General features: G+C 39.1%; 2 protein-coding genes across 5 annotated transcripts in view; one reads left to right on the plus strand and one right to left on the minus strand.

Annotated features, from left to right (window-relative positions):
• Positions 1–9,289, minus strand: part of LOC131440568 (probable serine/threonine-protein kinase pXi) — a 49,598-nt gene extending 40,309 nt beyond the window's left edge. The window contains exon 1 of the mRNA XM_058611965.1: positions 8,515–9,289. Coding sequence (XP_058467948.1) covers positions 8,515–8,557 — 43 coding nt within the window. The 5' untranslated portion in view covers positions 8,558–9,289. The remainder of the gene's footprint in view (positions 1–8,514) is intronic.
• On the plus strand, positions 75–7,697 carry LOC131440567 (uncharacterized). Of its 4 annotated transcripts, none has more exons than XR_009231407.1 (3): positions 75–7,115; positions 7,169–7,245; positions 7,309–7,697. XR_009231407.1 is itself a non-coding variant. In XM_058611964.1 (3 exons), the coding sequence occupies exon 3, from the start codon at positions 996–998 to the stop codon at positions 6,657–6,659; it is 5,664 nt and encodes a 1,887-aa protein (XP_058467947.1). In that variant the 5' UTR covers positions 75–486; positions 540–616; positions 680–995; the 3' UTR covers positions 6,660–7,697. The 4 variants fall into 4 exon arrangements, 2 of the variants coding, with proteins under 2 accessions (XP_058467947.1, XP_058467946.1); XM_058611964.1 differs by having other exon boundaries at positions 75–486; positions 540–616; positions 680–7,697; XR_009231406.1 differs by having other exon boundaries at positions 7,169–7,697.
• Positions 9,290–14,811: the final 5,522 nt, after the last annotated feature.

Consider the following 14,811-nt stretch of genomic DNA (forward strand, 5'->3'; position numbering starts at 1 on the left):
GCTAAGGCGAAGAAAAACTAACGTATATTGCCAATTGAACAATAAGCGGCCTGTCGCAACTTCTTGTTGCAACTCACCACGTATCCAACCACGAAATGCAGTGTTTTATTTTTTTACCTCGTATGATCGGGCCTTAATCACTGCAATATGGAGCAGCAGTTTTTTTCCGTGTGAAGGGACCATAATTCGATTACCATTGACATAAGAATGAAAGAGAGAGGGAGATGAAAAGTGTCAAAGTAAAAAACAAACAAACGATTATTAAAAGTCATTTTGCAAACCGTGATAAATCTTGGCATTCTTTTGTTAAATAATAATATTACTTCAGCAATACTTAAAAGAGAATTTTACACTAGTTAGAATTACTAAAAAGCTAGCGAATTCGAAATACTGTAACGGCTTAAAAAGTAATTGATTATTCTAGTTTAAAAGGTGAAAGTGAAGAAGTGATGAACTCAAGTTTATAGTACGTTTTTACTAAATCAGGTTTGTCAGCCAGCGTTTGTTGTCAACATAATTTCTAAACGAATCAATTTTAGATACCTACCTGCTGTTTGAAATAGTTTAGAAAACAACCTGTGGAATAAAGCAAACCTAGATAAACACCAAACTTGGGGTAAATAAGACATCGACAAACTGATAGTTCTAAACCTAACCTAAAATATAAACAATCTTGTAGCATAACTCTTACCGGTTTATGAGATAAACATAAAGAAGGACGCACATTAGAGACACTAAACGTAAGTTCAAATTTAGTCTGAAATGTATATTCATTAGAGTTAAGAAAATGCAATTACGTTATTATCAATATTGTCAATATATGAATTTAATTTGTCTCTCGATAGGGATTTTTTAACGACGGTGTTGTCGTCACAGGAAATTGTTACCGTGAAATAAAACCAGTTTAAGAAATCGGAAACTTGTCTCTGTTTCTCGTTGCAAGTTCGCAACATTTTAAAAAATCCGTTTATCTCGCGGTCGGGAAGGCTTTCGAAATGTCTAAGGATAGACAAGAAAACATGTCAAAGTCAGGTGTGAGTTGTGGTATGTGCAGGAATCCGGACGATAGCCGAATGGTGTGTTGTGACGACTGTGGTGGATGGTTTCACTTTGAGTGCGTGGGCGTCGATGAAGGGATCGAAGAAGTAGATTGGAGCTGTAAATCGTGCGAAAAAAGGCGAACAGCTCAGGTCTCACCGACCCGTTTGACGGTTCCAGTACCAACAAGGACAACTAAGTCACCAAAGGGCAGTCAGGAGCAACAAAATAAGCTCGTTATGGAATTCCAAAAGCAGATGGAGCAAATGCAGAGTAGGTTCCAAGAACAACAGCTAGCATATGAGAAAATGCTTGCAGAAAAAGATCGTGAAATGAAAAATGCGATGAATGATTTGCAGTATCAGTTTCAGTGCCAGTTAGAGAAAAGGGAGCAACAAATTCGAGATGAGATGGTTGGTCAACAGGTTGTACCTCCCCCTAATGCAAATTCTACTACTGTGGGAAATGCGGCGACAGATATGTGCCAAATGATGGAGCGGGTGGAAAAACAGCTTCAAAAGATGGCGGAAGTTCAGAAGCGTGATACGATGCGACTAGAGGAACGATTAAGAGCAATGGAGATTAGTGCGAATAATCGCGCATCCAGAAGTACATCGAACGTCGATGTAGATTCTTTCGACTCGAATCCTGGTCTTTCGTCAGCTACCATTTCGCACGAGTTAAGCAGAAGTCAACTTGCTGCACGGCAGGCAGTAGCAAAAGAGCTGCCCGAGTTTTCTGGTAACCCTGAGGAGTGGCCTTTGTTTATTGCTACGTATGAAAGCACTACAAAGATGTGTGGGTTTAGTGACGAGGAAAATTTGCTGCGACTTCAGCGAAGTCTAAAGGGAAAGGCTCTTGAAGCGGTAAGAAGTCGGTTATTGCATCCATGTGGGCTTGAAGGTGTTATCAATACATTACGTACACTATTCGGTCGTCCAGAAGTAATTGTGCATTCCATAGTGTGCAAGATTCGCGAGATGCCAGCTCCGAAGACAGAGAAATTAGAAACTCTGATCGATTTCGGTGTTGCAGTCCAGAACATGTGCGCAACGATTGTTGCTTGTGGGTTGAATGAGCATCTGTGTAATGTAGCACTGCTTCAAGAGCTTGTCGAAAAGCTTCCACCTACTATCAAACTTGATTGGGCGAAGTATCGTCAACCGCTTCGAGTTATAACACTGTCAGATTTCAGTGCTTGGTTAGGAACGCTGGTTGAAGCAGCTTGTGTGGTTACTGTTCCATCACCAATCAGTGTATATACTGGGAAACCCGAGAAACGCAATCGTAAGGAAGAGCTTCATGTTCATCTCGAGTCCAGCTCTACTCAGACTACGAGTATGATGGCGACTCCGCCGAAGTCACACAACAAGCAGTGCATAATTTGTTTTGGAGGTTGCAGTACTGTAGAAATTTGTAAGAAGTTTCAAGAGTTTGATGTTGGTATGCGATGGGCAGCATTAAAGCAAAACAAATTATGCCGGAAATGTCTGACGAAACATTTCGGAGCCTGTATGGTAAAACAAACATGCGGAAGAAACGGTTGTCCATACATGCACCACAAGCTACTTCACGACGATTATAGGTACCAGCGGAATGAAAACTCACCAATATCAACTCAACATGTTGAAACAGCCACATCTACCGAGACCTGTAATGCACATGTCAGTCAAGCTGGCCAGGTTCTCTTCCGCTACGTCCCAGTGACTTTACATGGACGAGGAAAAACTGTACGCATTTTCGCCTTTTTGGACGACGGATCGTCGGTAACACTGATGGAACACAGCCTCCTGCAAGAACTAGAGCTCGAAGGGAAGTCACATCCCTTGTGTTTGGGATGGACAGCAGATCAGCAGCGCCAAGAAATGAATTCTGTAAGACTACCGTTGGAGATTTCAGGAGTGCGAGAAGCGACAACACACTGGCTTCCAAAAGTACATACAGTGGAAAGTCTTGCTTTACCTTATCAGACTCTCGCGATGAATGAATTAGAGCAGCATTATCATTATTTGAAAAAATTGCCGATTGATTCTTATCACAACGTTCGACCAAGAATGTTAATCGGAATGGACAATTGCCGCTTAGGAAACGCGTTAGACAGTAGAGAGGGCGAAAAGAACGAACCAATTGCCACTAGAACACGTCTTGGCTGGACAGTATTTGGACCATGCGCTGTAGTTCCAAAATCAAACTTAGCAGCACACCATAGCCTGCATGTGTGCGCGTGTTGCGAGCGGAATGACTTAGAATTGCATGGTGCAGTGAAGGCGTACTTTTCGCTAGATAGTCTTGGAGTAATGAATCCCATTAAACCTCTGTTATCAAAAGACGACGAGCGCGCCGAGCAGTTACTGAAAGCTCTAACCCATGTGAAGGAAAAGCGATACGAAACAGGATTATTATGGCGTTATAACGATACCCGGCTACCGGACAGCAAAGCGATGGCTACGCGAAGACTGTTATGTTTGGAGAAGCGAATGCAACGAGACCCTGAGCTAGCTAAAAATTTGAAGCAGAAGATTCAAGATTACGAACGAAGCGGTTATGTTGAAAAGCTAACTGAGAATCAGTTGTCGGAGGTATTCCCCCGCGTTTGGTATCTACCTATTTTTCCTGTAGTGAATCCTAATAAACCTGGAAAATTCCGCATCGTATGGGATGCAGCGGCAAAGGTGTCTGGGGTCTCACTAAACTCATTTTTGCTCACTGGACCAGATTTACTCAACTCTTTGCCATCCGTTTTGCAACGCTTTCGGGAATTCCGAGTCGCCATCACCGGTGATATACGTGAAATGTTCCATCAAGTTATGATCAACAGGAACGACCAGCAATGCCAGAGGTTTCTGTGGAGAAATGGTGAGCAAAATCGTAGCCCAGATGTCTACGCGATGAAAGTGATGACTTTCGGGGCTAACTGTTCACCTAGTTGCGCACAGTATGTGAAAAATCACAATGCACTTCGTTTTCAAAAGCTATTTCCGAGAGCGGCAGAAGCGATAGTCAAAGAGCACTACGTTGACGACATGCTGTCTAGTGAGGAGTCTGAGGAAGACGCAGTACAACTAGTAAAGGATGTCTGCCACGTGCATGCAGAAGCCGGATTTGAAATTCGAAACTGGTTATCAAACTCGAAACAAGTATTGCGTGAGGTAGAAGCCATTCCAGGTGAGAAGAGCTTGAACTTGTCAAACGAGATGGGAACGGAAAAGGTTTTGGGTATGTGGTGGTGTACCAATACGGATACGTTTACGTTCAAAGTATCGCCTAGAATCAGTACTGAGTTATTGCAGGGTAACGTCATACCGTCAAAACGGCAAGTTTTGAGTATTTTAATGATGATTTACGATCCTCTTGGACTTCTGGCCCATTTCTTGATGTTTCTAAAAATACTGCTACAAGAAATCTGGCGTAGTGGAATTAATTGGGATGATCAAATCAAATCCGAGCAGCACAAAAAATGGATGACATGGCTACGAGTCCTTCCACAAGTGAAAAATGTTAGTGTACCCAGATGTTATCGGCAGAAGACAGGCATAGAAAAACGAAATGTTATGCAGCTTCATGTGTTCGTAGATGCGTCGGAGAATGGATTTGCTGCAGTTGCGTATCTGCGTTTTGAAGAGAACGGCCAGGTGGAATGTGCACTCATTGGTGCAAAAACGCGTGTAGCTCCATTGCGGTTTGTGTCAATTCCAAGGCTTGAACTTCAGTCAGCACTAATTGGAGCTCGCTTTGCGAATGACATCGGGGAAACACACAAGCTCAAACCATCACAAAGGTTTTTTTGGACAGACTCGCGTGATGTACTCTGCTGGCTGAATTCCGATCACCGAAAATACAATCAATTTGTGGCGGTGCGTGTTAGTGAATTGCTGGAGTTGACGGATCTGAACGAGTGGAACTGGGTTCCATCGAAACTGAACGTAGCAGATGATGCGACGAAATGGCAGCAAACTCCTGATTTGTCCCCGACAAGCCGATGGTATCGCTGTCCGGAATTTTTGTGGAAATTGAGAGAGCAATGGCCCACGTCTACGTTTGTGTTCAACAAAACATTAGAAGATAGGCGAACGCACGTGTTACATCATAATGCGCACCGTTTTCCTTTTCAATGGGAAGATTTCTCAGAGTGGCAGGTACTGTTGCGTCGTGTAGCTTTTGTAAAACGATATCCAGCGAATCTTCGCAGAAAACTGATTGGAAAACCAATCGTTACCGGACCGTTAACTCAACTGGAGCTCAGAGAGGCAGAGAAGCTCATTTTAAAGCTGGTGCAGGAATCTGAGTTTAGTTCAGAGATAACAAATTTACAGAAACCAAATCCCATCCCTTGGAAAAAAGTGTTGCCGAAAGAAAGCTCGCTCTACGGGCTTAGTCCGATATTGGGCGAGGATGGACTTTTGCGTATGAATGGTCGTATCGATGCTTGCGAATTCATAGATAAATGTACGAAGCGTCCAGTTATTTTACCGAAAAGACATCCAGTAACAGATCTTATTATCGCAAATATTCATCGACGATACCGTCATATGAATCACCAAACAGTGCTCAACGAAGTACGCCGCAGATTCTACGTACCTCGGCTCCGTTCTACGTATCGACGAGTGCGAACTAATTGTCAGATCTGTAAAAACAATCAAGCAAAACCATCTGCACCAGTTATGTCCAATCTTCCGCCTACGCGACTGAAAGCCTTCTGCCGTCCATTTTCTTATGTCGGTATTGACTATTTCGGACCAATGTCTGTTGTTGTTGGTCGGAGGTCTGAAAAGCGATGGGGTGTATTAATCACATGTCTTACGGTGAGAGCAATACACCTAGAAGTAGCACATAGCCTCACAACAGACTCGTGTATCCTTGCTATAAGGAACTTTATCGCCAGGCGAGGAGCCCCCATAGAAATAATAAGCGATCGTGGTACCAACTTCATCGGAGCTAGTCGAGAACTGAGGGAAGCATTGAAGCAAGTGAATCAAGACCGAATGATGGAGCACTTTACCACCACCGACACTAAATGGTCATTCAATCCACCTGCCTCGCCGCACTTCGGCGGAGCTTGGGAACGCTTAGTTCAAAGTGTTAAGAAGGCCATTAAGCACACCCAACTCACACGCACACCTAATGACGAGCTGCTAAAAAATATGTTGACTGAGGTCGAGTTTATTGTGAACTCTCGGCCGTTGACTGAACTGCCGCTAGACAACGAACTGTCCACTGCGCTAACCCCAAATCACTTTTTGCTGGGGTCATCAGATGGAACCAAGCCCCCGATCGCGTTTGATGATAGCAGGTACGCCTTGAAAAATACATGGACGACATCGCAGGTGTACGCAAATAGATTCTGGCGACGCTGGATTACTGAATACTTACCATCGTTAACCCGAAGGACGAAGTGGTTTAATCATGTGAAACCCATAGCCGAAGGAGATATCGTTGTCATTGTGGACGAGGCACTACCCAGAAACTGTTGGCCAAAGGGTCGGGTGGTTCGCGCAATTCAGTCCACGGATGGACAAGTTCGGCGAGCTCTGGTACGGACAGCTACTGGGGTTCTAGAGAGACCTACTGTTAAACTCGCAGTGTTGGATGTTGGTGAGTCTACTGGTACGTCGGAAAAGTGATTTCGAAGCACCGGGGGGGAGTGTCGCAACTTCTTGTTGCAACTCACCACGTATCCAACCACGAAATGCAGTGTTTTATTTTTTTACCTCGTATGATCGGGCCTTAATCACTGCAATATGGAGCAGCAGTTTTTTTCCGTGTGAAGGGACCATAATTCGATTACCATTGACATAAGAATGAAAGAGAGAGGGAGATGAAAAGTGTCAAAGTAAAAAACAAACAAACGATTATTAAAAGTCATTTTGCAAACCGTGATAAATCTTGGCATTCTTTTGTTAAATAATAATATTACTTCAGCAATACTTAAAAGAGAATTTTACACTAGTTAGAATTACTAAAAAGCTAGCGAATTCGAAATACTGTAACGGCTTAAAAAGTAATTGATTATTCTAGTTTAAAAGGTGAAAGTGAAGAAGTGATGAACTCAAGTTTATAGTACGTTTTTACTAAATCAGGTTTGTCAGCCAGCGTTTGTTGTCAACATAATTTCTAAACGAATCAATTTTAGATACCTACCTGCTGTTTGAAATAGTTTAGAAAACAACCTGTGGAATAAAGCAAACCTAGATAAACACCAAACTTGGGGTAAATAAGACATCGACAAACTGATAGTTCTAAACCTAACCTAAAATATAAACAATCTTGTAGCATAACTCTTACCGGTTTATGAGATAAACATAAAGAAGGACGCACATTAGAGACACTAAACGTAAGTTCAAATTTAGTCTGAAATGTATATTCATTAGAGTTAAGAAAATGCAATTACGTTATTATCAATATTGTCAATATATGAATTTAATTTGTCTCTCGATAGGGATTTTTTAACGACGGTGTTGTCGTCACAGGAAATTGTTACCGTGAAATAAAACCAGTTTAAGAAATCGGAAACTTGTCTCTGTTTCTCGTTGCAAGTTCGCAACACGGCCCTTACACGAGCATTAAAAATGTCATTTTAAATGATGACTAAGTAATGATGTATTTCAAATTTGTTAGAAATCTCGTCATTAGTGCACCATTACACGTTCATTAAAATGATATTATTTTTTAGTAAATACATTTTCAATAACTCGTGTAAGGGTCGCTATACAATACAATTGAAAACGACAAATATTCGTTAAACTCTAGATTCTAATTTTTGAAAATCAATATTTTTTTAAAAACGAATTCAAAAAATAACACTTTAGTGAAATAGACTACCAGATGAAAATCACTGAAGCAACAAAATTATTAAAAATTGGCAAAGAGAAACGGGGAACCCAGAACTATTCTTGAAACTTTTTTAAAACCGGAACCAATACAATCTGATATGTGCAGGAACAAGATAACAGTGTGTATAAATCTCTCAGTTGAACCCTTCTAGTATCAAAACAATCAAATCAATAACAATTCAGTATTAAAACTTTTATAAAACAAGAACTTTCCGCTTAGTTAGACCAGAAACAAATTGCGATACTGATAGTTCAACCTTTTATGCTCTATGCAAAGTGAGGATATTTTGACCTCTGTGCTGTACTTTTAATTTTGATCTTTTTTAAAACAGTGTTGAAAAATAGAAATAAGTTATATTTTTTGTTGTTCCTCGTTGCCATTTTCATGCCGGTATGATAATTTTAATTACATTTGATATCGGCATTAAATATAAGAGAAAAGCAAAACTAATGGCAGCACTGCATTTGCGTGAATGTGTTCGTTTAGTTTATGAATTGCAGGGAAATACGTGTTTCCGTGCACACAATAATGGATGTACTCATATTTCTTACTCAGAATAATACTTCATTTTGGTTGTTATAAAAATTTGAAGAAGGCTAGCTGATTAGATCCTGATTTGAAATAGTAACAAGTAAAAAAAAATACCTGAATTTGCATCAGATGTTTCCTCCACAATGCGTTCCACCATTGTCGTTGTTTGTTGCTGGTTTCTACAGTGGAATACTTTCTTCCTTTCTCCAATATTACTGCGCACGTATCCTTTAGGATAGTAGTACACAAATGGAGTTGAGGAGCAGGAAAAAGGCCGATCAACGAACTTTGATCTTTCAAAGAAAAACCAAGTGATATTTTCCAAGCTCACTTACATACGAAAATCACTGCCAAGATTTCACGTTGTTCTACAAAACAACACCAATCAGCTCAGTTCCCTTTTAGACGAAAACGAACGAATACGTGATCTACGGGATTCAAGATGACTGCATTCAATTCATGCAAGTAGGGAGTTTCAAACACAACCGAGTCAACGGTTGCACTTCACGGACACAAAAACAAACCGAGTTGAAGAAATCGTTTACACCAATACACTCGCGCACTGGCAAACTTTTTCTTTACGTGACCGCTGTTTCTTCTTCCTATCTGCTCACACGAGTGAAAAAAAACCTTTTACTTCCTTTTTGCGACTTTTCTTTCGCAGCTTAAATTTTCGACAAATTTTCTTCCATCAGCTTGTCGATACTCACGATTCATCCAATCAACGAAAATTCAAGCCAAACGATCGCCAAACTTGCTCAAGTCGTCGAAAAATGGTGAAAAGTGGTGTGGTGTTTAAAACAAACGCTAAATAGCGGACAAAGGCCGATGTTACTTTACTCTCTTCTCCACTAGCTACCCATTACGCTCCTTCGATGTTCAAATTCCGACTGAAGTAAAAATCAAGATGAAGGCATGTTGGGATTTGGAATTCGAATCGTTACAGTCTGTCACGCATGCATAACGTATTCAGGCCATGTCACATATTGCATTTAGAATATATACCAGAGCTGCCAACTGTTTTTTTTATGTTTCAAAGATCTATATTTAGGGGAAAAATCTATCACGAAAAATCAAACATGATTTAGTGAGGAAACTGTTTTTGCGAGCAAAAAATAAAGGTCGCTCAATCAATGCAAGCAAAAAAACAGGTCGCTAATTGCCAGCGCTGAAATATACCTTCGATGACAGCAGAGATGCCAAATATTCTCCAGTATTTACAAACTTTTCGAGGATTCTTGTACACTGAGGCAGATTAAGTAGTTAGAATCATAAGGCAAATTTTATGATGCATAAAAATCACCATTTCATAAGATTAACTTGAAAAATATATCTCTGCAATATACATCTCAGCTATCACTATTATAGTTTTCATACGTACAACTTATGAATTTCACAATATATGAGAGAATTTATGTTGTCATAGAAATTTCGCGCTTCGTCCCTTAAAAAAATCGTATGATGGCTTTATATTGGAATTCCAATTTTCTTGACTTCATAGGCCGGTCTTATGATTCCATACGGAATCATTATGAAATTCCAAATATTTTTTGCCTGAGTGTAGGTATGCATTTTATTTATTTATTTATTCATTTTGTGTTCCATCATCCGACTTATGTTCTAATGATTTTTCTAATAACTATTGATAGGGAAATACTTGTTTGAGTTGTTGTACAATGTACCATTCTAAAATAGGAACAAAACCTATTACTTTTCAAAAAATCACATTACAAAAACAATTCTAAAACACAAAAATTCAAATTACATTAAAAAACTAAAACAAATGGTAAAATAATTAACCTAATAATGTGTCTACCGTATAAAGAGTGTCGTCATGGATTCCAATTTAATTCTTGTATCGCCGATTATGAAAAACTCTGGCAGGTTCATTGAACCACAGATAACAGATATACAGGCTCACATATGAACTGTGTGTAAAATTTGCTCAATCAGCATGGCGAACACTTGCAGATGTCACCACGATCGACACGAGATGCCACCGCTATTTGGGTGCCGCTTTCACTTGAGACACAACTTTGGGTGCAATCAAAGACATCATATTAACAAGATATCCAGCTCTCACATTTCCCGAACAAATCATTGGCAACATCCTTTTTTGCGAGCATAGTGCCCTCAGGTGAGTCCGCATTGAATCTCTTGCATATAAGTAGAGGAGAGAAATGTCGAACTCGTGCGCACCAAAATAGCAGCACTGCGCACCCATACAATTGACATGATATGTTGAATGTAATGCCGTGCGATGGCGTTGCTGAACTGAAGATTGATTTCGCTCCAAGCTGACAGGGTCTGGGTGCAACATTCACTTCTCGCTAGATTTTTGTTTTGCTGTTGGTTAAAATGACAAGTTTATTTTTGTTTTATTCCGATCGGATTCTCGTGTGATTTATGTGACATGGTAATAAAATTGTCTTTAACACTTAGGGAAATCGTGTGATAAGTGTTAAAATTGTTGTAGTTGGAATATTTCTACAACTGGCAGGAGGATTTTGTTATCGTTCCGGAACGTAGTGGAACGTTTTGAAAGATCGCGGCGAACAGTCGAGTAGGTGGCAATAGTGTTTCCAACGTATAGCAAATTTGAAATTTACACAGGATTTTGAAAAATTTTGTTCGAGCCTGTATATCTGTTATCTGTGATTGAACCAAAGACATCATACTAACAAGATATCCAGCTCTCACATATCCCGAACAAATCATTGGCAACATCATTTTTTGCGAACATCGAATCTCGTACATAGAAGTAGGGGAGAGAAATGTCACATTCGTGCTCACCAAAATAGCAGCACTGCGCACCCATACAATTGACATGACATGTTGAATGAGACGCCGTGCGATGGCGTTGCTGAACTGAAGATTGATTTCGCTCTAAGCTGACAGGGTCTGAACTCAAATATATGAAAAATTCAAGCCATATTCGTTTGATCCCGAACATAATCAAATTTCCACTTTATCACCTGCCAAACGATTTGTTTGTGGCCAGTTTAGCCTAGTTTAACCTTTGATTTAAATTTTAACATCAGGTTGAATTTTAGGTCGGTTCACAACTCCTCAAGGAAATAAAAGCTTGAAAGTCTATCAAACTACTTCTTTGTTAACTTTATAGTCGAAGATTAATGAATACATTCAAATATTTTCTTACAAGATGTCAACGAAACGTATTTATATGCAATCACTCACCTTTAGTTCTTTTCATCATTTTGTCTGTAATATGAAAATTCGGGATTAATTAATTAATTAATTTATCATAATTTGTAGCATTCTGTTTTCGTCGCTAACAATGTTCACTTTATGTGGACACCTACCAAGAGGATAAATGAACTCGTATCGAATGAAAAATGCAAGTTATTTTCACATCATCTTACTGATCTGATGTTTAGTGATGCACTCGCAATAATACAATTTCAGCTACTAGTTTAAAATAAGTTTTAAATAAGCAATGGTTTAAGGTCAATTAAAACAAAAACTATAACAATGTATGCTTCGATTCGTTAATTGGTAATCTTAAGCTTATTCTTCCAGATGACAGTTTACAAAATTGCGAGAGCACATATATCACGTGTAGGTGATCTGATCCTTAAATATATTACTTTATATAATATCTCGATGAACATTAGAAAAGGTCATAAGTGCATATGACAGATTCTCTTTGTTCACTCACCCTCTCAATTATTACGGCATATCCCTGTATTTTTCAACAATTTCTTAACCACAGATCGAAAGTCGATGGGTTCAGTCGTTACTCTATGCAAAAAATTAGAGAGTGTGTTTATCGATAGAACCGTAATAATCGAAAGAGAAAACAAACAAAGAGAAACCTTCATTTTTACTTAGAACCTTTTCTAGTGTTTGTCTTCATATGTCTACATAAAAGCTTTTTTTATTTCTTACACATTTACAAACAAAACGGATACAAGCAATGTTGCGTTTAGATAAAATATCTGACACCCCTGAATTATCGATCGATTAAAGCGAAGTGTGCACCAAGCTTCATCTTCGAATACAAGCAGTTTTAAGGACAATTCACACATAACCGGTCCGGTTCAGTGCCGGCACGACACCGTGCTGTTGCCAAGTTGCCAGATTTGTCTGGCAAATGCCAGATTTTTATCGCTTCGCCCTACACTCAAACTAACCAGATCTTTTGCCAGATTTTCCAAATTTTCCCAGATTTTACAAATTTTCCTAGATTGACTGACTGACTGACGGCGCACTGAAACCACTTTCACTGAACCGTCACGGAACTGAAATGTGTGAATAGTCCTTTCAATTACAAAATTGAATTCAATCAGGGCTGCCACACATTTATTTTTATGTGCTAAAATCAAAACATTACAAATTGAGCTGTTTGTAGGGATGTCGGAAATTTCGAATTACTCGATTATTCAATAATCGAGTATAATTTTGAAACTAATCGATTGAAATTTATTCGATTATCTGGGTTATTAATCGATTACTCGATTATTCATTCGATTATTACTACGGGATTTTTTTAATTATTCGATTAGCTCAATAATCGAATATTAGTTTTAAGCTTCGCTTAAGATTTTTTTTCGATTAAATATTACTCGATTATCTGGGTTATTAATCGATTACTCGATTAATTGATCAATATTACGACATCTCTAGTGAAAATCAATACTTAGGTTATTCGCAACGCTGAAGATCATGCACACGCACTTCTATAGCACTATCTTCCATATATACTGGAATGTTGTACTTGATATTTTCATGCTCCACATAGTGCACATTATTATTGTCTTTAGCGAATTGAAATGCATCCAACTCTTTATAGAACTGGATATAAACAACATTATTGGTCTTATTGCATTGAAGTAAATGCACACTTTTAATGTCAAGATGCATTTGCTCCTTAAGCAAACCTTCAAGTTCTCGTATCGAAGGTCGAATTTTGCACTGTCTGAAGTCAACAACAATTGTATTCTTCCGTGTCGGCGGTAGCTTTTGTTCGTTTGGTTCACTCATTTCGAGGTCGTTCTATTGTTCACTACACAAATAAAATTTTCCGTCATTTGACAAATTAGGTCTTTATGAATTACATCGTACGACGGATTAAGTCACCTGTAAAATTCAAAATTTTCTGGAGTGTAGGAATTAAAATCCTCAGATGAGTTAGGTTAGGTGTAGTGACGATGCTAGATAGGGCGATGACCAGGGCTTGCAAATTGAAGCAATGAATATTAACAAAAGAGTTTCACCGACGACACGACCAGGCACTCCGAAGAAAAATCAGCATTAAAACTGTTCGCTAACGATTCACCGCCAGTTACCACAAATCTAGTGACCCCTTGTAAATGATAAAAATAATTCTCTCGAGCAACACTGTTTAAGTTGCTATGGACTAGTTACCAAGGAACCCCAAAACAAATAAACATGTTTTGAAAGCGGTGGAATAGTTCTATTAGTGTTAAACTTTGTCCAAATTAAGCAGAAATGCATTTAAATGGACTCGATTTTCGTAATTTAATCGAAACTATGGATGAAACCAACGAACGAGGACAATGATCTGCTTCCAGCGATTCATCCGTACACTTCAACTGCTAGCTTTTCTGGGCAGTAGGATTCGGTGTAATATGCCGGTGTCAAAATTCTTTTGTGTCGCTTGATTGGGCAGCAGTGGAAACAGTATTTCACCTTGTTGGCCACTATTCGAGGATTACTAGTGGAATTCCACAAAGAAATCATTTTACCGTACGTTATGCAGGTACCTCAGAGCACTAGCCTCGCTCAGCTCGTTGTCGATCATTTCCATGTTTTCCTTCTCACACAACGGTTTGAAGTCAAAACCTGAATTTTGAACTTGGCTTTATAAAAGACTCATACTCCTCAATTTTTACATTCCGCTCGAGTCAGGTAAATCCATAAAAATATTCCGTAATATAATAACCGATCTGAAATTTATTTTGTTTACATTCATCTTGCCTTCGATATGCAGTAACCAAGGTTATGGTGACTGTTATTCAAAATCAATAAATATATCAACTTGTGCTGCCAGTTTAAAAAAATTCACTAGCTTTTCCGATTTGACATTTCCAGTTACTGAGGGGTAGTTAGATTTACGATACAGTTTTTAAGACGAGTGGCAGGTCGTGTCGTCGGTTTCACCCTTTGTGCTATTCACACACATTCGTATGCCGGGTAGAATCCACAGCGCAACCCAAGCAAGGAGAGCTGCTTCGTATGTCCATTAGTTCATGAAGATGTTCGCCTGATGATCACTATGCTTCATGAGGTTAGCATTTGATACATGGTTCTCATATTGAAGATGCCTATGAGAAAACTAGATTCATAAATTTTAGTCCCGATGAATATTAATTTAAAGAACATTGCTTTTAGTGTTTCTAGTGTATATACAGTGTAAACTCCCTTAGA

This window comes from Malaya genurostris, chromosome 1, assembly GCF_030247185.1.
Source record: "Malaya genurostris strain Urasoe2022 chromosome 1, Malgen_1.1, whole genome shotgun sequence".
NCBI lineage: Eukaryota > Metazoa > Arthropoda > Insecta > Diptera > Culicidae > Malaya > Malaya genurostris.

Coding starts and splice junctions, on each gene's coding strand:
- LOC131440567 (XM_058611963.1), top strand. CDS start 996: ATGTCTAAGGATAGACAAGAAAACATGTCAAAGTCAGGTGTGAGTTGT.